The sequence below is a fragment of the Diplotaxodon limnothrissa genome, linkage group LG16, assembly GCF_057381915.1.
Source record: "Diplotaxodon limnothrissa isolate DT_005_m linkage group LG16, D_limnothrissa_male_GT1.1, whole genome shotgun sequence".
Taxonomy (NCBI): domain Eukaryota; kingdom Metazoa; phylum Chordata; class Actinopteri; order Cichliformes; family Cichlidae; genus Diplotaxodon; species Diplotaxodon limnothrissa.
In genome coordinates, this window is record NC_140611.1 from 1808640 (window position 1) to 1829941 (window position 21302).

The window sequence follows — 21302 nt, forward strand, 5'->3', positions numbered from 1 at the left end:
ACCAATAATTTTAGTGCAAATTGCTTCAGAATTTTTTTTAATTCTTTGACCTGACCCATTGTTTTCAGAACACCCAACCTCTAGGCTCTGAGTAACACTTGTTCCTGCAACTGCTATGTCTGTATCTTGTAATCTGTCAAAATCAGCTTGAAATGACTCTGAGGGTTCTGCATCACCACTTTGACAACAATCTTCATCATGAACACTATTTAAATGTTTTTTTAAACCAGAATATGTAGTGAACTGACGGCTGCAACCATCTTGTGAACAAGCCAACTTAAATTTGGTGCTTGGATAAAAACTGGATAAAAACTGGACATGGTTTTGAGGCGCCACGCTACATATCCAGTGCCTTTCACTCCGTCGTAGAAATGCTCCTGTCACATTTAAACATAGATGAAAAATAAACATCAAATGCGATCTTACAGACTTTGCAGATTCAGCAAAAAGAAACCCAAGAACTATTATCATGTAACAGGTGCAATACATGTTGAACAACATCCACAATTTCAATACAGTTTTATGACAATAGTTATTACGAAAGAGGAATTAAGATTTTTCTTTTAAATCATTTAGCTGATGTAATTATTCCATGATGAAAACTAAATAATGTGCTGTTTTACAATCACTGCATGACTTACATAGCCGTTTGGAGAAAATGGATCCTTCAATGAGGGAAAGAGTGTAATTATTCCAAGGGCATATTTCTCCTTTTGCTTACGGGAGGGAATTCTGCTATAGAGGAAATACAATTGACAATGTTAAATCAGAAGTATGTGTCTTTACTGCAGTATACATTACAAGAATATTCCATATGGCCCATCTTTACTTTTTTATTAGGTACTATTACTCTTACCCATGTCTCTCAGTCATATCACTTGCCAATATGTTAACAAGCTGCCGCCGGGTGCGGTGGCTCAGTGAATTTTCGGCATTGTATTCTTCAAGAATTTCCTCTCCACCAGGTTTCCTAGTCAAGGCATTTTTAACCATCTGCTCATATAAAAGGGAAAATAATAACAATAAAAACTTGTTTGTCAGTAAAGGTGAAAGTTTAGAGGAATGTCAACAAACCTGTGAAAGACATATCTAGCAAGAAGCACTAACTTCTACTAACATTTTTTCATACAGGGCAAGTTGGGAACCACCATGTTTTGAATTTCAATTTGTATAACAATCTACAGTATAAATGGTGTCAACTCAAAAATACAAAAGACATTTTCTGTTCTCAATTACCTCTTTTGCAGCCTCTGACACAGAAACATTTGGTGCAGAACTGTCTTTGCTGGATCTACTGCGGCCTGCAGGAATGCCCTTTTCCCTGAGGTCACTGTCACTTGATGAAAGTGATATAGTGTCCGTGAGGGAAGATAATGTATCCGAGGAGGATGGTGTGGAATGACCTAAAGGACAAAAATCTTTGGGAGAGATGATTTGGTTAACTTTCTTTAGGCTACTCCACAATGCCATTAACCTTCCTGCCTTCTTGGGACCTTTTTGTGCCACTGCTATGTGTTAAATGGCTGCCATTTCCACTGTGTTCAGTGGAATATAACCAAACTTGCCACAGGATAGTTTTTACCTGTCAATGTTAATATTCCAGTGTGAATTCCTTAAATCAGCCTAAAATGGCTGAGCAGCAGAAATCCCCACACCCATCACCCTGGGGACCATTTTCTGCCCATTGACTTCCATTATAAATGCTATTTTTCAACCCCAAATTATCATCATATGATTTTATTTTTTCTTCTTTTCTTGGATGTCAATGAAGACTCAGGGCCTTGAAGTTTTAATTTTTAAATTGCAAAAAAAATGCAAAAAAATAATGGCAGGTCAAAATGTATGTTGGTGCCAATCTTTGGTCCATCTAAAGGCCTACTTATAATGACAATCACATATTACTTCAACTGGTTTTTTGTGGAAATATTTAGTTTCGTTTTTTGGTTTTTGGGGCTTATAACACAGGGCGCTCATGTAATAACACTGGGATTTGAAGGGTTAAAACAACGAAAATATAATTAAAACTTTACATGAATATTTCAGGGAGAAGTAGTTTTACAAGGTTGGCTAATTTAAAGTGGAATAAGATATGGATATATGGTCTTTTTATGGCGTGGCTGAGAATGGTCCCTAGGGTGATGGGTGTGAGTTTTTTAAAGGATGGCAGGAGGGTTAATAACACAATTTCAATGTTCATGTTCAGACAACATTCTATACAAATATGACCCAGCCCTGTCCACTGTCATGTATATTGCATGAAGACAGGTCAATGTCATCTGCATCAAGAGCAAAAGAACTTGGCTCTACATTGAGTGGGCTATACTATGAAAATTTAAGTTATGATAACATTTACCTTCATCTGAAATCTTTTCACGTATTGTCAGGCATAGGTCTGGTTGGGCCTCCAGTAACTCCAGAAAAATGTCTTCTTCGACAGCTGTGTCAGTTTCATCGAAAATATCAAGGTCAGCAGCATCTGGAAATCCAAACTTGGTTTTGGCTTTACAAAAAGATAAGCATAATGTCACCTAAAACGCCTGAAAAACTTTTTTAAAAACTAATTTTGACTTTTTTATTTAGCTAATATTTATTAACAGCTGTTTTACCTGTCTTTAAAATGGTTAAATTAGACAAGTCTGCATCAACAATATAGGCCTAGGCCTACTGCTCTGTACTGTTTTTAATGTCACACATTAAAATAAAATGTGTTAACATTTAATTCGTTTTTTAAATAGATGAGATGCAAACATGATGAACTGATACATGTGCAACAAATTTTGTTCTGCCAGGTTATCTTACCTTCACTGATGAATTCTAGATAAGTGAATCCTGCGTGCAATTTAATGTACTTATTTACATTGAGGTATTTCACTTTCAGCAACATGTCTTACAACAGCACCTGGTGGAGAGAAGGGGGCACAGAATATTTTTTACCATATATTTAAACCATAGCTTAAGTGGCAACAAATCCGGACAACTTTAAGAAAATATTAGGCTATACATTGTGTGATGATCTGTGAAGGGGTGACAGACCACTTCAACCTCAGGAACATAATTTGGCTTCCCCCTGCGCACTAAAATAGCTGAACTTGGGTACACAGAAATAGCATCCAATGAATTATCCACCCATCCACATGTTTATAAGACGACAACGGCGATCTTCTCGTCTGCACGCAGGCTAGATACTTAGTTCTGCTATGTTGCGAGTAAATCGCTGTAGCCTACTTGGGGAAAAGCATCTCTGTTTAAACCATGTCAGGATGATAATCCACATAAAATTTCCTGTTGAACGCACACCTGCCTTCATCACGCTTTCACTTATGACAACAAATATCCCTTATACTGTAAATTAATGAGTGCAAGTCTTACATTTATATCGGGAGTTTCTGACACATGCACAGCCGTCTGGCTAGTTGCTACTTTGTGGTGGTTGTTTTGTGACACGACATGCTAGGATTATCAGTGGAGGCGACGTCAACGACCCTCAGTCGTTATACCGCTTTGTCTTAAACACTGGATGGTAGCCTATTTCACTAAAACTGTAGAAAAGGGGAAAATGTTCCCTTAGATTAGGCCTACTACAACATGTATGATATATCCTAACCGTTAGCAAGCAATCCATGCACAAACGCAGCGCGCCTTGCTTGGTCACTAACATCTAACAGAATTCCATAACCCCCTGCCACTTCAAAGATTTGTAGGCTAGGCTACTGCTAAACTCGCTGGTAGCACGTGTAATTAGCCTATCTTGACGCTTTCCAAAACTTGACTTGAACGTCTCCATGTGATTGTTTAGTTCACTTTTAAATAGGATATTTCTGAGGCGAATGTTCGCTTCCCTTAAAAGCAGTGGGCTAAACGCATTTGTCTTAGCTGCCAGCTAGGCTACCACAAATTCAAATTTTAACATTACATTTAACATATCCAGAGGATAGCTAACTCCTCCCTCGTTTCATTTAATAAGCATTGAACACTGGAAAGCATTTCTCTTATGACATTAGAACTAACTAGAATTGAGAATTATATTGAGCACGCATTTATTTTCGCTGCAATATTAACTTGTTATAGAGGATAGTTTAGCTACCTAAGCTAACGAATCCCATCTCTTACCGCAGATGAATACACTCCACATTAGGAAAATATTGCATGCTTCTGATAAATAATGTTATAGGCTAGTTAGTTACAATATTTAATAATGATAAAATAACATAGGTCTTGTTGTATAGTTCTTACCTGAACAACCTCCTCGATCTTGACAGCAAACCTCTGGCGGACTCCTCATGCCCATGAGCGCGAAAAACCCGGATGTGGAAATCAACTCCAAATGAGTGTTATAGTATTGACTCTTTGAAATAACTCCGGCTACAGAGCTTTTTCAGCACCGTTAGTGTTACTGTAACTCTCAAACCAACACTTTTCAACTCGAAATTTTTAACACCAGTAATTTTAACTCACATCAACACTTCGGATTTTGCTGTGTAGGAGGGGGTTCTGGTGATAATGCGAGCAGCAGAGTTCTGAACCAGTTGAAGCTTATGGAGGGATTTTTGGGGGAGACCATGCAGAAGAGAATTGCAGTAGTCAATACGGGAGGTAACAAGACTATGTACAAGAATGGACGTAGACTGGGTGGAAAGAGAAGGAAGCAATCTGTTAATGTTACGTAGATGGAAGTAGGCAGAACGGGTGAGGTTATTGATGTGTGATTTATAGGAAAGTGAACTGTCTAGGATGACACCAAGGCTCTTTACCTGAGGAGAAGGGAAAACTGTGGAGTTATCGATAGTGAGTGAGAAATGGTTTGCCTTCAAAAGTTCTAAGCTAATCGACCTTAGTGTTCTCCTTTCTTAAAAAGAATCGATAAAGAATGGAATCGTTAAACAGAATCGAAAATGGAATCAGAATCTTGAAAATCTTATCAATACCCATCCCTAGTCACGTATAATGATGGTTTTGTAGCTGAGTTCTTATCTTCTCGCATTTCTGCAGTCACCCACTAATCTACCGAAGTTGAAACTGGATCATGTATAAGCACAGAAAACATTTTTACTACTGAAACTAATTTTTAACATATTGTTCAAACTTATATTTTCATTTACCTTGGCTATGGAATAATACTTTAATTCTTAATTATTTGAAAATAGGAAAAGCTTTGTTTTAGCACTCTGACCATAAAGCTAGATGGTTTCACAACTTCACAACTGAAAGTTTACTCACTTGCAATTGTGATGACAAGACTTCTGCTTCTCTCTACCTCACATCACCTGACAAGGTAGTGTATAGAAACACAGATAGTGTATGAAATATGCTTAGTGGGTGATGGGAATCCCCCACCCAGCAGCCTAAAGGATATTTCCAGACTGCCTAATCCAGACCTCTTTTGTTTTGGTTATTCTTTGTATTTTGGTCTTGTGATGGTGTCACAAATTCAGAAATAACCCACTTTGAACTTCTGTTTCCTCTGTTCATACATCATAGATGTTTTTATAATATTAAAAACATTTGAAAGAGCCTTACTTTATATATTACCTGACTGCTAATTTTCACTACAAGTACTACAATACTACAGTGATTCAAAATGATGCCTATTGCTTTGGATCTGCAGAAAGTTAGGCCTAACTCACACAGTTATGAACATTAAACTCAATGAATGAAATTTGTTCAGTATTTCTTTGGTTTGGTTTTACAGAAAAAAAGAATTTAAAAAAGTAATGTAAAGTGAATTCAAGGAAACAGTGAAGGCTGTAATAATTAAGAATTTCTGTTTGAACACATTATCTACTGTTCCCTGATTCAAAGCACAAGGGGTTGATTTCAGGGTAGTGATGAGGGCAATAGTAAAGAGGCATTTATGGGCAAACACATTTTTACTTTATTTTGTTTCTTGGTTTAGTTACGACACGGATATGTGAGCAATGTTGCAATCTGAAAATATAACACTGCTTGTTTGGGCTGACTTACTCGTAAACTGCTGCTAAAACAGTAGAGACCTCGTTTTAGTCACTATTCTGTCACTTTGACTATGTTGGCATTCCTGGAGCCAGACTTCAGTATTTGAAATGTAACAATAAGCTTAATAGATTTTCTAAACCAGGGGTAGAATAAGGCATAGACGATAGGGTTGAGGCACGAATTAAAATAGAAAAGACATAAAACAAATGCAGAAGATGATCCGTTGAGGAAGGCATTCTGGCCTGTGAGTGTGACACAATAAAATGGTAAGGCGCATGACAAGAATGCAATTACAACAATACCAAGAGTCCTGGCTGCTTTCATCTCTGATTTCTTTGGATTTCCCTTCCTTGAACACTGGTATGTGACACCTGCAGTATGAGTCCGCATGGCCCGAACCTGAGACACAACCACTACAAATATTCTCAAATACAGAACTATAATGACAGTAATAGGAAGTAGGAAGTTCAAAGCAAGATCTGCAACATATTCAATAAAGTTAATATGGACAACACACTCTCCCACACAAGAATTAAACCTGCTTTGCTGTTTCAAGTTGTCCTTTAAGAGGAAACTACCAGCAAGGGCAGAAAAGCTCCAACACAGTGAAACACAGATCTGAACTCTTTTTGCAGTGACTTTGGTGGGATAATGCAGAGGATCACAAATGGCCACATAACGGTCAACTGATATCAGTACCATGGTTCCTATTGAGGAAGAGGTGTTAATTGTGCCAATAACATAATACAGAATACACATGAAGTCACCAAAATACCAGCAGCCGTCTATAAACATTATGTAAAAGAGCAAATAGAGACCCACAAAGAAATCGGAGACAGCCAGAGAGAGGAGGAGGAAGTTGGTGGGATTATGGAGCTGCCTAGAGAAAAAAAGAACTTGTTACTTGCAGCATAAATTCATAGTTGTTATTTTTTTTTTTTAAGTTTTTCCTTAAAATAAGCTATTAATCTTTTAACTTTACAAAATATGTGGCTACTTGAAGTGGGAGATGGAGATGATGACCAGCAGGTTAAGAGTTGCAGTGAGCACAGAGATAGAAGATATTATCATGTAAATGAGCGTGGAAACTGAGACAGGATGCAGAGCCTTTCTGCAAGAGGAGTTGAGCAGATGTGGAAAGCAGAATTCAACTCCCTCCATCATCATCACAGGAGGTGAGCTGATTAGGTTTATCTTGTTCTTTTACTCCTCCCATGTTCTCTTCATTAAAAAAGGTCCCTCCTTCCACATATTTCCCATGTTGCTGTCTGTGTTTATTGTGCTATGGTGTGTTGATATCTGTGCATTCCTGTATTATCCTTCTGTGTTACACATTTCCATGTTTTTTTTCCTCGCTACCTGGCCTGACCTGTCTCCCCAGTGTGATGTTTGTGTATTGTATGTACGGTCGGCAAGGTCTGTCATCTTGGTTGTGGGAAAAAGATCTGCAACTGACAAATAAAGGCTATCTCATCTCATCTCATATTGAGCCCTATGTACATTTGCTCCATAAGGGTTCACAGACCAATTTTAGTATCTGTAATGGACAAAGGTGTTAAAAAATTGTTTGCCTCCTTCCTGAATTCATTTTTTTTTTTGGTATATTTGTCACACCCAAATGTTTCAGATCATCAAACAAATTAAAATATAAGACAAAGATTACACAAGAAAACAAAATGAAGTTTCATAATGAAGGGCTTTATTATTAGGGGGCAAAAAATCAAATTCCAATCAAGCGTGTTGGAGGAATTTTGGCCCACCCATCTTTGCAGAATTGTTGTAATTCAGCCACATTGGAGGGTTTTAAGAGGTTCAAGGTTCAAGGTTCTTTATTTGTCACATGCATAGTTATACAAGTATAACACACAGTGAAATGTAGCCTGACACGCTCCTCGACATGTGCAAAAATATGTATATATATATATATATATATATACATATAGTATATACACTGGGTGAATGTGCAGTAGTAGCAGCAAGCAGGTGAATTCTGTACATTAATATGAATAGACATCTGACTATTTTACAGGATAGACAATATAAACATATTTAAATTTAAAGGAATTTGAAATGTACATTGTGTCTGGGTTTAGAGTGTCTGGAAGAGAGTCCTGTCTCAGTCAATTATAGATGATGTGAGAGGGCGGGTGTGTGTGTTTAGGGCTCGGATGGCTTGGGGATAGAAGCTCCTCTTGAGTCTCTCTGTCCTTGCCCGGAAGATGCGGAACCTTCTACCAGATTGCAGAAGTTGGAACAGTTTGTTGCCAGGATGGGACGGGTCCTTCAGTATCTGCGCTGCTCTAGTCCGGCATCTCCTGGTGTAGGTGTCCTGAAGCGGGGGGAGAGCAATCCTGCAGCAGCGCTCTGCTGTACGGATCACTCTATGGAGAGCTTTTTGGTCCTTCACACAGCTGTTCCCAAACCACGATGTCATGTTCTGTGTGAGGATGCTCTCCACAGCGCCTGCATTGAAAATCCTGAGGATCTTTGGAGAGACCCTGAACTTCCTCAGTTGTCGTAGGTGATACAGGCGCTGCCTAGCCTTTTTGGTCTGGACCAGAATGTGGGCAGCCCATGTCAGGTCTGAGGAGATGTGGACACCAAGATATTTGAAGGACTGCACCCTCTCCACTGGAGCTCCATTGATGATAATGGGCTTGTAGTCTCTGTGCTGACCCCTTCTGAAGTCCACCACCAGCTCCTTGGTCTTGCTGACGTTCAGCTGGAGGTGGTTGTCCTGGCACCACGATGCCAGATTCTTCACTTCATCCATGTAGGCCGCCTCATCGTTGTTGGAGATGGCACCCAACACCACTGTGTCGTCAGCAAACTTCACAATGGTGCTGGAGCCATGGGTGGCCACACAGTCTGAAGTGTAGAGGGAGTAGAGCAGTGGCGAGAGGACACATCCCTGAGGTGCTCCTGTGTTGATGGTGATGCTGTTGGAGAAGCACCTGCCCACCCTCACCACCTGAGTTCTGCCAGTGAGGAAGTCCAACACCCATGCACACAGACGGCTGTTAAGTCCCAGATCCCTGAGCTTTGTGAACAGTCTGCAGGGCACTATTGTGTTAAACGCTGAACTGTAATCAACAAACAGCATTCGCACATAGTTACCCTGTTTCTTGTCCACGTGGCTGAGAGTGGTGTGTAGGACGTGGGCGATGGCATCCTCTGTGGATCTGTTTGAGAAGAGAAGATACGATAAGGTAAAATAAGATAAGATAAGATAACCTTTATTAGTCCCACACGTGGGAATTTTGTTTTGTCACAGCAGAAAATGGACAGTGCAAAGTTATATAGCAAAAATTAGAGAACACTGGAATACAATAAGAATATAAAGAAAGATACTGTACACAACTTTGCAGAATAGAATAGAATAAAATAAAATACTGTATGCAATAGAATCAAATCAAATCAAATAATATATACAATAGGATAAAAATACAATACAAATCCTATATACAACTGAGTTAAAATACAACTTTGTCATAAAAAGACTATTGCACTTAGTCTTATTGCACATGTGTGGGTTTGTGTGTGTTTGATCAGCTGCAAAAGTCTTTGTTGTGGAGTCTGACACCATGGGGGAAACCTGTGAAATCTCTCCGTCCCACACCGTGGGTGCCGCAGCCTGCCACTGAAGGAGTTGCTCAGTGCTGTCAGAGTCTCCTGCATGGGGTGGGAGATGTCGTCCAACAGGGATGACGCCATTCTCCTGTCACTCACTACCTCCAATGGGTCCAGAGGGCATCCTAGAACAGAGCTGGCCCTGTGGATCAGCCTGTTCAGTCTCTTCCTGTCCCTGGCAGAGATGTTGCTGCCCCAGCAGACTACACCATAAAACATGGCTGAGGCCACCACAGAGTTATAGAAGGTGTGTTGCCCTTAAGGCATTTCTCTGAATAAATAGGTTCATAAGTTTTAAATAAATAATTCTAAAAAGATTTGCCATTAAAAAATTAATATGTGTTGTTAAAATGAATAATTCATGCTTTACATACGTTTTGTTTAAAAGGAAAATATCGCTAAAATGTATTTCCTGTTCTGGCGGGGCACTTTCGGTTCCGGTCAAGCACTTCCGGTTTTGGTCAAGCACTCAGTTTTGCTGAGAAACAGGCTCCTCATGCTAAAGGCAGTATGGAGATGTAATCAAATGCCATCTACTCCGAATTATCAGGCTGGAACGCCGTAAGTTACTTTATATGACAGTTCATATAGATAGCTTTGGATATTAATGTATATTTTGCTAACATGAATGTTTTAGTGAGAGTAATGCACTTTATTGATGTAAACGTGCTTCTGCCTCTTGAGATGGAGTTTATTTTCTGTCATTTCAGTTTTCACCACATGTTCATGGAGACAATTAAACAAGCTGCAACTAAACTCCAGGGTCTTCATTTGTGGTTTAACTCGGTGTCACCAACATCCTCGTTGAAAACACTACAGAAGGTCTTCAGGAGTGAGCCCTTCACTCCAAAAGACCTGAGTCTCTGCAGCAGGCACAGCCTGCTCTGCCCTTTGCTGTAGAGGGCGTCTGAGTTATGAGTCCAGTCCAGTTTATTGTTTAGATAAACACCAAGGTATCTGTAGCTGTCCACAGCCACCTTGGATGTTCAGTGTTTGCAGTGGAGGATGCTTGTGCCTGCGGAAGTCTACCACCAGCTCCTTGGTTTTATTAGTGCCACTCCAAAGTCTTCAGTTTGTTTTCTCAAGGCATTAAGAGATGGTGTTTTTTGGATCATTGTCCTGCTGCAGAACCCAAGTGCACTTCAGCTTGAGGTCACAAACAGATGGCTGGACATTGGAACATGGGTTGTACTCAGTAGGTGTACTGCAAAAGTACAGCACCTGCACCCTAAGCACTGGCATCCAGCTCTAACTTGAACACGCGAGTAAAATCAGGGGCACCTAAAACTGGGGGACAGCACAACAGGGCTTTGGCTGAGTCAAATGCTTCCTGACAGTCAGAGTTCCACAAAAGGAGGTGTGACGGACTTGTCAACGCAGTCAAGGGAGTAACCGCTGTGGCAAAACCCACGGTAGTAGCCACACATACCCAGAAAACGGCGAAGTTGACGCCGTGTTGTTGGTACTGGGAAATCCAAAATGGCCTGGACTTTGGCCGTGAGAGGGCGTACCTGCCCCTGTCCCACCTGTTTCCCCAGATAGGTAACCACAGCTTTGCCGAACTCGCACTTGGCAAGATTCACTGTCAAACAGGCATCCTTCAACCGGGCAAAAACTTCCCGCACCATGTCCATGTGCTCTGGCCATGGACATGGTGAATAAACGACAATATCATCTTAGTAAACCTCACAGCCATGGACACCCAATAGCACCATATTCATCGGTCTTTGGAACGTGGCTGGAGCATTTCTTAACCCAAACGGCATCACAGTATATTGCAGGAAGTGGTCTGGTGTCACAAAAGCAGAGATCTCAGCCGCCCGTGGTGAAAGGGGCACCTGCCAATAACCTTTCAAAAGATCCAACTTTGTGACAAATCTGGCTGAACCCACCCTATCTACGCAATCATCCATGCGTGGGAGCGGAAAAGAGTCTGGTTTAGTGACGGCATTTACTTTGCGGTAGTCATTACAGAAGCGTGGAGTTTGGTCAGATTTAGGCACCAAAAGGGTAGGTGAACTCCAGGGGCTTAAGCTAGGGACTGCAAAACCATTCTTCAGCAAGTATTCCACCTCCTTCTTCATAACAGCCCGCTTTACTGGGTTGACCCGGTAGGCATGCTGCTTAATGGGCCTGTGGTCACCAACATCTTTATCATGCTCAAGCACGGTGGTTTGAGTCTCTTTTTGTCACTAAAAAGCATGGCATGGCCACAAATCAGACTATATATGTCCTGCTTGAGGGGCTCATCCAAGTAAAACAAATGAGCCTCAAGATCCTCCAGGATTTTTGAATTCTCTAAGCGTCCCCCAGAACTTGGTCCCTGGTGCTCATGCAACCCATCCACCTCAGGTTGGTAGGAGGGTGATCCCACCGTCACAACAGGGGAGCCCATGTTGGTGCGCTTGGGGGTTTTCCTATCATACCTCTCCTTCATATTGCTCTGGGCATTAGAAAGCGAGCTACGTGCCAACTCACACGCAGCGTGCAACCTCTCCCTAAACGAACTCACATAATCAAGTATATTGTGCGCGGGTCTCGGCTGGTCTGCAAGCCACCTCTCCTGGAGCAGACGTAAGGGTCCATGCACAGTGTGTCCAAAAACCAACTCCGCCGGGCTAAAACCCAGGGACTCTTGTGTGGCTTCTCGAATGGCAAACAGCAACAATGGCAGGCCCACATCCCATTCTGAATCAGTTTCAACACAGTACTTCCGCAACATGGCCTTTAGAGTCTGGTGGAATCGCTCCAATGCCCCCTGAGTTTCTGGGTGATAAGCACTAGTCACCCGGTGCTTAACAGACAGTTCAGACATAACTTGAGCAAAAACCCTAAACAGGAAATTAGATCCCTGGTCGGTTTGAATGTATTTTGGTAACCCAAATGTAGAAAAAAACTGAACTAGTGCTTTCACAACGGCCTTTGCCCTGAGCGATCGCAGTAGAATATCTTCTGGAAACCGTGTGGTCGCACACATTATGGTAAGTACATACTGGTAACCTGCCTTGGTCTTCGGCAAGGGCCCTACACAGACCGCTATGACATGTTCGAAGGGCTCACCTATTGCAGGGATAGGATGTAAAGGGGCAGGAGGGATGACCTGATTGGGCTTGCCAGACACCTGACAAACATGACAGGACCGACAATAAAGAGCCACATCAGATTTAAGCCCTGGCCAAAAAAAATAGCGGAGCACTCTGTCATACATTTTTCTAATCCCTAAGTGGCCCGACAGATGATGCTCATGGGCAAGACTCAAAACCTGGGATCGGTACTCCGTCGGCACCACAATCTGAGTGACCACATCACCCTCTAACCCAGACACCGGAGTCCACTTGTGCAACAGAACCCCGCGGTCAAATTGGTAGGATGCAGGACCAGGTACAGCCACCTGCTGCTGGGCAGCAGATCGGCAGGCAGACAAAGTATCATCAGACTGTTGAGCCTCAACAAGCTGCTCCCTGTTCACTGCCAAACACAAGTCCTCTGATACTACACTAAAAACTTTAGATTTGTCACCGTCTACCTCCGGGGAAGGGCTATTATGTGACTCAGAACCATCCAAGAACGTCTCAGATATGAGAGATGAGATTTCTCTCAACTCAGGATGCCACCAATGACACAAGTTTCTCTCCATCTGTGCTACCCCCACGTGGGCAAGCCCGTGGGCCTCATTCACCTTCTGTTTCGCCATTTTGGCTGTTAACACGGGGATGCCTCCTCCTGAGCCTGTTTGACTTCCTCAGTCATGTTAGTGGACACTTCCTCTTCTGCAGTTACCTGTATCATTTGTCTCCGTCCTTTGTAGCCTGCCGCCTCCTTTGCGGCTTCATCTGCTTTCTGGTTTCCTTTTGCCACCATGCTGGTTCCTTGTGAGTGCGCTTTGCATTTTATGATACTCACCTCATCTGGGTCAGCCAAGGCCTTCTCCAGTTCCCAGTTTCGGTGTCAGGTGTCCAAGGCAACTCAGCTTTGAGATTTCGAACGCCAACTTGCTTCATTAGGCCCCTTAAAGGGGCAGTTTTACCTGCATAATCCGGAATGAACTGTCTGCTGTAACCTGTCAAACCAAGAAAAGAAAGCATTTCTCTCACAGTTCGCGGTTTTGGATGTGTCAGAATTTGGTCTGTGTGTGTGTTCATCAAACCCGCTGATTTGTGTGCGATTACCTGGCCAAAAATGTTACCTCAGGTCGAACTAACTGCAACTTTTCTTTACTCACTTTGAAGCCACCCTCTGCCAATCTATTCAACACAACGAGCGAGGCTGCTGCACAATCCGCTGCTGACGGGGCTGCAATGAGAAGATCATCAACATACTGTATTAACCCTCCTGCCTTCTTGGGACCTTTTTGTGCCACTGCTATGTGTTAAATGGCTGCCATTTCCACTGTGTTCAGTGGAATATAACCAAACTTGCCACAGGATAGTTTTTACCTGTCAATGTTAATATTCCAGTGTGAATTCCTTAAATCAGCCTAAAATGGCTGAGCAGCAGAAATCCCCACACCCATCACCCTGGGGACCATTTTCTGCCCATTGACTTCCATTATAAACGCTATTTTTCAACCCCAAATTATCATCATATGATTTTATTTTTTCTTCTTTTCTTGGATGTCAATGAAGACTCAGGGCCTTGAAGTTTTAATTTTTAAATTGCAAAAAAAATGCAAAAAAAATAATGGCAGGTCAAAATGTATGTTGGTGCCAATCTTTGGTCCATCTAAAGGCCTACTTATAATGACAATCACATATTACTTCAACTGGTTTTTTGTGGAAATATTTAGTTTCGTTTTTTGGTTTTTGGGGCTTATAACACAGGGCGCTCATGTAATAACACTGGGATTTGAAGGGTTAAAACAACGAAAATATAATTAAAACTTTACATGAATATTTCAGGGAGAAGTAGTTTTACAAGGTTGGCTAATTTAAAGTGGAATAAAATATGGATATATCGTCTTTTTATGGCGTGGCTGAGAATGGTCCCTAGGGTGATGGGTGTGAGTTTTTTTAAAGGATGGCAGGAGGGTTAATGTACATCCATCAGGCAAATTACATGTTGACAGGGCCTCTTTGAGCACCTGATTGAAAATGCCTGGAGAAAGTGCAAAGCCTTGTGGCAAACGTGTGTATCTGAATTGCTGACCTCTGTATGTGAATGAGAAAATGTCCCTGAGTGACTCATGCAGTGGAAGACAAAAGAATGCATTTGCCAGGTCAATACACATGAACCACTTTTGGTCACACGTGATAGCTGATAATGCTGTGTATGGGTTTGGTACAGGCGCAGTGTTAGTAAGTAGTATGGCACCACCACGTCACCAAGGAGACGAGCCCAAGCACGTGTAACCACACATGCCGGGAAAACTGTGGAGTCGCCAAGTCCAGGAGAGGTATGACAAAAAATATCCAGAGTAGGACATTCAGTGACTTCAGGAGTGGCCGGAAACACCTTTCCCCCAGCCAAGTCGTTTCCCAGACTAAGATCAATGCCTTCAATTGGCAGCTGATCTTGCACCTCCACCCGCACTGCGCCCGATACAAAGGGCGAGGTCAAGGTAACAGTATGAAGCGGCATGCGCAAAATACTCATCTTAATCCCCCACACCAACAAATCAGAGCCACAATACGACTGCTGAGAGAAAGGCACAATTCCACGCCGCGCTACAGAATGCTTTGGCCCCCGTATCCCTTAATATGGTGTCGTGGTTCGATTTTGAGGAAGAGACATACGACTGAAAAGTCCATAGTGGGTCAACACAGATTATTTTATTAAAACACACAGTACAGTGTGGGAGGAGCCGGACTTCTTCTCCGTCTGCACAAAGACAGAAAGCTTTATAGTCATTATGACGTCAATAGAATTCCCCCAGAACTCATCAGATAACAACCCTTTCCCGGACTTGTACTCCAGATGTTTTCACTCAACCTATCTGAGACAAAAACAAGTGTGTATCGTGTGTAGTAATGTGAAATTGTGGGTCCAAGTGTCCTGAGATGACTTGGACCTGTTGGGCCTCAGGCTATGCTGGTGCTGTATTACATGGTACATGATACATGATAAACTGATGCAGACTAATGAAGTAATAATGGAATACTGACAGTGCGGGTGAATAATAACACAGTGAGATTAAAATAACATTCCTGGTCAATGGTGATTGGAACCTGGTCCGCTGCATCACCAGACAGTGACAAAAGGTCTGAACACCTCATCTATCGCCACCGGAAAAACCCCATCTGGCACTGGCCCAGGGCGGTCCACAGTAGAACAACACTGTACTGGATGTGGTTTTAGTCTGCGATCCTTTGTCCATCGCACTGGACAAAATGTAATGAGGTGACCGAGTTCATGACAATAGAAACATCTGCGGTCCCCACCCGCCACTGTAGGGCTACGCCTTGAAAGCGGGGGAGATTGTTTCTGACGGTACGCTTCAGGCACCAACTCAAAAGCACGCAACACAGCAGCCTTAACAACATCATAATCTAAACTTTCAGTTGCCAAGAGACTAGCACAAACCTCCTGAGCCCTACCCACCAGCCAACATTGCAGCAGCAAGGCCCAGACCTCCTCCGGCCATTTCAACGCAGTAGCAACACGCTCAAAAGCAGCAAAGAACGAATCCACCTCAGACTTACTAAAGGGTGGCACCAATTTAATGTGCTTACCCACATCAGAATCTTGATGGGGAGCTTGGGTGAGACCAGGTGTGGGTGGCGCAGGCGTAGGGCTACATGGCGGAGGCTGGCGTTCTAGCTCTAGCGCTCTCACCCGAAGGTGCATCGCCTCCACCTCCAACTTGTGATTACTCAGTTCCACCTCCTTAATGCGGAGCATCAGCTGGAGCTCCTCAGCTGACGTCCCCACCGTAGGAATAGGAGGAGCTACAGCAGAAGAGGTTACAGGAGTAGTGGAAAAAACAGGTAAATGAGCTAGCGGCTCCACAGCAGCCTCGCCCGCCTCACTGGCAACCGCCACACCCGCCAACAGGCCCCGCTCACCCAAGGCCACAGCCGCCGCAATTCGTCCTTCTTCACCACCACTGGAGCATGCACATCAAAACGGCCGGCAATAAGCAGCAAATCCTCCTTTCTACACCTGTTCAACTGCTGCAAGGTAGGAGTCTTAGCGAACTTATCCAAATCAAACTCCATTTGCGGCCAACAACACACACCAGCCACCAAACAATAGACACACAAAGCAACAAACACCACACGCCTACACGGGGTGGCTGTGGCTCAGGTGGTAGAGCAGATCAGCTACTGATCGGAAGGTTGATGGTTTGATCCTTGGTATCCCCAGTCTGCATGGCAAATATCCTAGGGCAAGATACTAACCCCAAGTTGCCCTTCGATGCTTCATCGGAGTATGAATGCAGTTTAGGTTGCACTTGAGTTTAGAAATGGGTGTGAATGAGTGAATGAGGCATGTTGTATAGAGCGCTTTGAGTACTCCGGGAGAGTAGAAAAGCACTATATAAGAATCAGTCCATTTACCATTTACACGAACCCCACAAAACACAAACGGGCAAGGACGAGCCCCCAATTATGTTACACACTGGCCTTGGGGGGCTGGAGTGCAACACAAGAAAAATAATAAAAAGAAGTAAATCACACAGCCACAGCTTTGCAATGACTAGTCGTTTTATTAACTTGACAGGTAGCGAGCGTCAGGGTGGGCATGGCCAAAACAACAAACAAAACACACTGGAAATGAATCAGAACTAACTTAACTATAGTGAGTCAACCCCAAAAGAAAATACAAACCTCTAACCTGTCTCCCTACCCGAAACAGGAGAAAAAGGTTGTAAAAGAAACAACTTCCCACCCCTACAGCTACTATGTCCAGATAAACGACTCTCTAAACTGTTTTTACTGCAGCCTAGCTCTGTCACACGGCACGAAGGGCCCCAAACGCGCAGCTCACTGGAAACAGGAAGTAGGAGGAGGGGCTGCCGGCTCAGTCAGGTCCCAATTTGTAGCTGGCCTCATTCCCTCTTCCACCAATGGTCAGCCTCCACCTGGAAACTTACATAACACAGACATCACAGAGTACAAACAATGCCCCCACATGGTGTGGCGAGTAACAGCACCACACGGCAACAATAACCTGGGTCAAAACAACCCCAACAGTCAGGAGCACACTAAAATAAATCTGAGGTTTAAATAGGCAAGGCTCCTTTAAAATGCTGAGTAACGATGTACTAATGATGTGCACCTGACATGAAACACCTGTGTGATTTTAATCATTTTAAGAGGGATAATTCCGTGTTCTCCAGCACACAGCTGCAGTTTTTCAGCAGGGTCCCCCCCCCACACAAAAAAACCCCAATAACAACAACCTAAGGTTCCTGGCACACTCTTTTATGCAGGGGAGGTGTGTTGAGCTGTTGTTGCTCCGGTGTGTCTCAGCTTCCCCTGCCGCAGATCCCTCCAGTATGCAGACCTCCGGCTCGGCATGAGCAGGTCCAGACAGTGCGCAGATCTCTGACTTGGCCAGGGTAGGTTCCTCTGGCGTGCTGATCTCCAGAATAGCATAAGAGTTGCCTCCCTCCCCTATGTAGCTAAGGGATGCTGGTGGGGCCGGCGGCGGTGTCGGCCAGGAAACTGTCCCAAGCTGCCAGAGTCCCTATCAGCTGCATCCGGTCCTGCAGCTGTTCCACCTGATGGCAAAACACTGCTCCCTCTGTGTGGCCATGAGCTCGGCAACCATTTGGGCCAGCACTTGGGTCCGGCGACTGGCTGGTCCGGTCCTGGTTCCGCCATCCCAGCACCTGGGTTTCGGCACCTTGCGGGTGAGGCTTGATGAGCTGATGGAGCTCCGGTGTGTCTCAGCAGCCACCACACCTAAGACACACCCCGCCGCAGTAAGTTGTCCAGAAAAGTTGGAGCAACTGTTTTCAAGGCTTCCATTGCTGTAGAACAGCTTTAAATTGTTATTATATACTGTATACACACACATACAAAAAAATCACCTCTTGCCTCTGTGGGTGGTCAGTCCTTTAAACTCCAGTCCTCTACCAGAGGCCTGGGAGCTTGAGTGTCCTGCACAGTATCTTAGCTGTTCCTAAGACTGTGCTCTTTTGGACAGAGATCTCCAGTATTGGTCCTGGGATCTGCTGGAGCTTCTTGCTTAGCTCGGAGTCACTGCACCTAGGTCTCCAATTACCACTGGGACCACTTTTACCTTCACCCTCCACATCTTCTCGAGTCCTTGTTAGTTCCCAACCTTCTTGTGTTCCATCTTCCTATGGCCATCTTCTTCTGCTTGTCCACCACGACAATGTCTGGTTGGTTAGCCACCATGATTTTCTTCGTCTGTATCTGGAAGTCCCACAGGCTCTTAGCTGAGGGGGTATCTCCCATTTGGAATTTGGAATTCCAGGCCATACAGAGCACAGATGTTTCTGTGCTCAGTAATTCACATTTGTTGCTTAAATACTCTGCTTACCAATGATTTTTTAAACCTTATAGACTCATTTAATCTTGTTCAATCAGTCAAAGGCCCAACTCACGAATGCTGTCATACCCTGGATTTTGTACTTTTTTACAGCCTGTCACTCTTTGACACTGAAATCTGTAACATACTGTAAATTTTTCGGAACACATGCCTGTCCTATTTGAGGTTCCCTTTTCAGGGTAGCCTGGTAGATCTACTGTGCCCAAACTCCGATCTTGTACAATCAATTCAAATACAGCAGATCCCTTCGCCTGCTCTTATAAAAATCTAAATCAGGCATTACCTGTTAACAGGTCCACTCAGCTGTTTTAATATTATTAGACCTCAGTGCTGCTTTTGACACAGTAGATCACAGGATTCTTATCACTCAAATGGAACAATGTGCTGGAATTAAAGGGCTTGCTTTGGAATGGTTTAAATCCTACTTATCTAATCGAACTTTCTCTCTTAGATTCAGAGACACATTGTCTCCAAGGACCACACCTTTTTGGGGTGTCCTCCAGGGCTCTATCCTTGGTCCAGTCCTATTTTCAATTTATATGCTTCCGTTGGGATTAATTATTAAAAAATATGGTATTTCATTTGATTGCTACGCAGATGACTCTCAGATTTACCTACCACTGAAACGAAAATCGGTGAATCCTCTGAAGGGACTGTTTGATTGTCTAGAAGATATCAAGCCACGGATGGCTCTAAATTTTCTAAATCTAAATGAACAGAAAACTCAGGTCATTGTCTTTGCTCCTTCTGACCATTATGACCTTGGCCCCTTAGAAAACTACACTGTAAAAAAAAAAATCCTAAAAAAGCAGTAATATTCCGGCAGCTGGGGCTCCAAAATAATACCAGAAAATAACAGAAAATAACTTTCTCATAAAAATATTTAATAAATAAATACTATTAAATATTTAAATAAATACTAATAAATACTAATAAAATAAATACTTATTTTCCACCCTGATTTACGAATAAATTCTTTACAAATCCTACCATGTGAATTCATGGATTTTTTTTTCACATTCTGTCTCTCACAGTTGAAGTGTACCTCTGGTGCAAATTACTGACCTCTGTCATCATTTTAGGTGGGGGAACTTGCACAATCGGTGGCTGACTAAATACTTTTTTGCCCCACTGTATCTCCTATACTTGCATCACTACACTGGCTGCCAGTCAGCTTTTGAATTGACTTTAAGATCTTAACACTTGTTTTTAAGACGTTGCATAAACTAGCCCCTACATATCTTGCTGACCTCCTAACCTGGTATTCTCCCCCAAGATCCTTGAGGTCTGCAGACCAAATGCTTTTGGTTGTCCATAGGTCCAGATTAAAACATAGAGGAGATCGGGAATTTGCTGTGACTGCCCCCAAACTGTGAAATACATTGCCTTTGCATATCAGGTCCTCCCCAACACTGGATACTTTTAAAATCTGTCTGAAGACTGGTTTGTATTCTATGGCTTTTGATTCATCATGAGTTTTTTACTATTATTCTTTTTATGATTTTATTCTCTTCTAAAACACTATTCTATTTTTCTTTGTTTATGTCTTCTGCTTTGTCCATGTTATTGTACAGTACTTTGTTCAACACTTTTTAAAAAGTGCTATATAAATAAATCTGAACTTGAACTGTTTATGTATGTTAGTATTTGAGTATAGCAATCTACATCTAATACTACTTTACATTACTTTACTGTATACAATAAAGTATAAAACACAAATATGTGGTGCTAATTATGAGATATTAGCCATAACAAATCCCAATGCAATCCAGCTGCTAAACAGCTACAATCTTATATCAGACAAGAACAAGACAAAATTCATCTTCAAAAAGTCCAGTAACTGGTCTCTGGAGTTCTCAGATGTTTACAGACTGTTGTTAAAAGAAGAGGAAATGCTACACTGTGGTAAACATAGCCTGACCTTTTACATTTTACACAGCATGTCATGTTTTTTGGATTTGGTTTTCAATCTTATTTTCCATAATCAGAAGCTATAAAACTGTTTTTAAATGACCTGACTAAGAATTAAACACTAGCAAATGTGTGATGGGATGTGGGCTAGATTGTCAGTGCAAAATCGCAAAACTAAATGACAATCATAATATTGATACAATGGAAAATGTAATTGTACAGAACTTGTCTCCAAACACATATCTGTTTGTTTCACTTTCAACTTCAACTTTTTCCCACTATTAATAACCACTGAGTTTTACATAACACACAGAGACATGCACACCTACATGCACGCATGCACACACACA

At 42.5% G+C, this 21302-nt stretch overlaps 2 protein-coding genes across 2 annotated transcripts; both read right to left on the reverse strand.

The window, feature by feature from the left end:
- Nucleotides 1–221: 221 nt before the first annotated feature.
- Nucleotides 222–2884, reverse strand: LOC146615552 (uncharacterized). Its single transcript, XM_085375276.1, has 6 exons — nt 2800–2884; nt 2354–2500; nt 1237–1403; nt 857–993; nt 642–735; nt 222–377 (listed from the first exon to the last, which is right to left on the reverse strand). Exons 1-6 carry the CDS (start codon nt 2882–2884, stop codon nt 222–224), a joined length of 786 nt encoding a protein of 261 aa, XP_085231402.1.
- Nucleotides 2885–6003: 3119 nt separating this feature from the next.
- Nucleotides 6004–7119, reverse strand: LOC146615553 (trace amine-associated receptor 13c-like). The gene is made up of 2 exons (XM_085375277.1): nt 6950–7119; nt 6004–6832 (listed from the first exon to the last, which is right to left on the reverse strand). Exons 1-2 carry the CDS (start codon nt 7117–7119, stop codon nt 6004–6006), a joined length of 999 nt encoding a protein of 332 aa, XP_085231403.1.
- Nucleotides 7120–21302: the final 14183 nt, after the last annotated feature.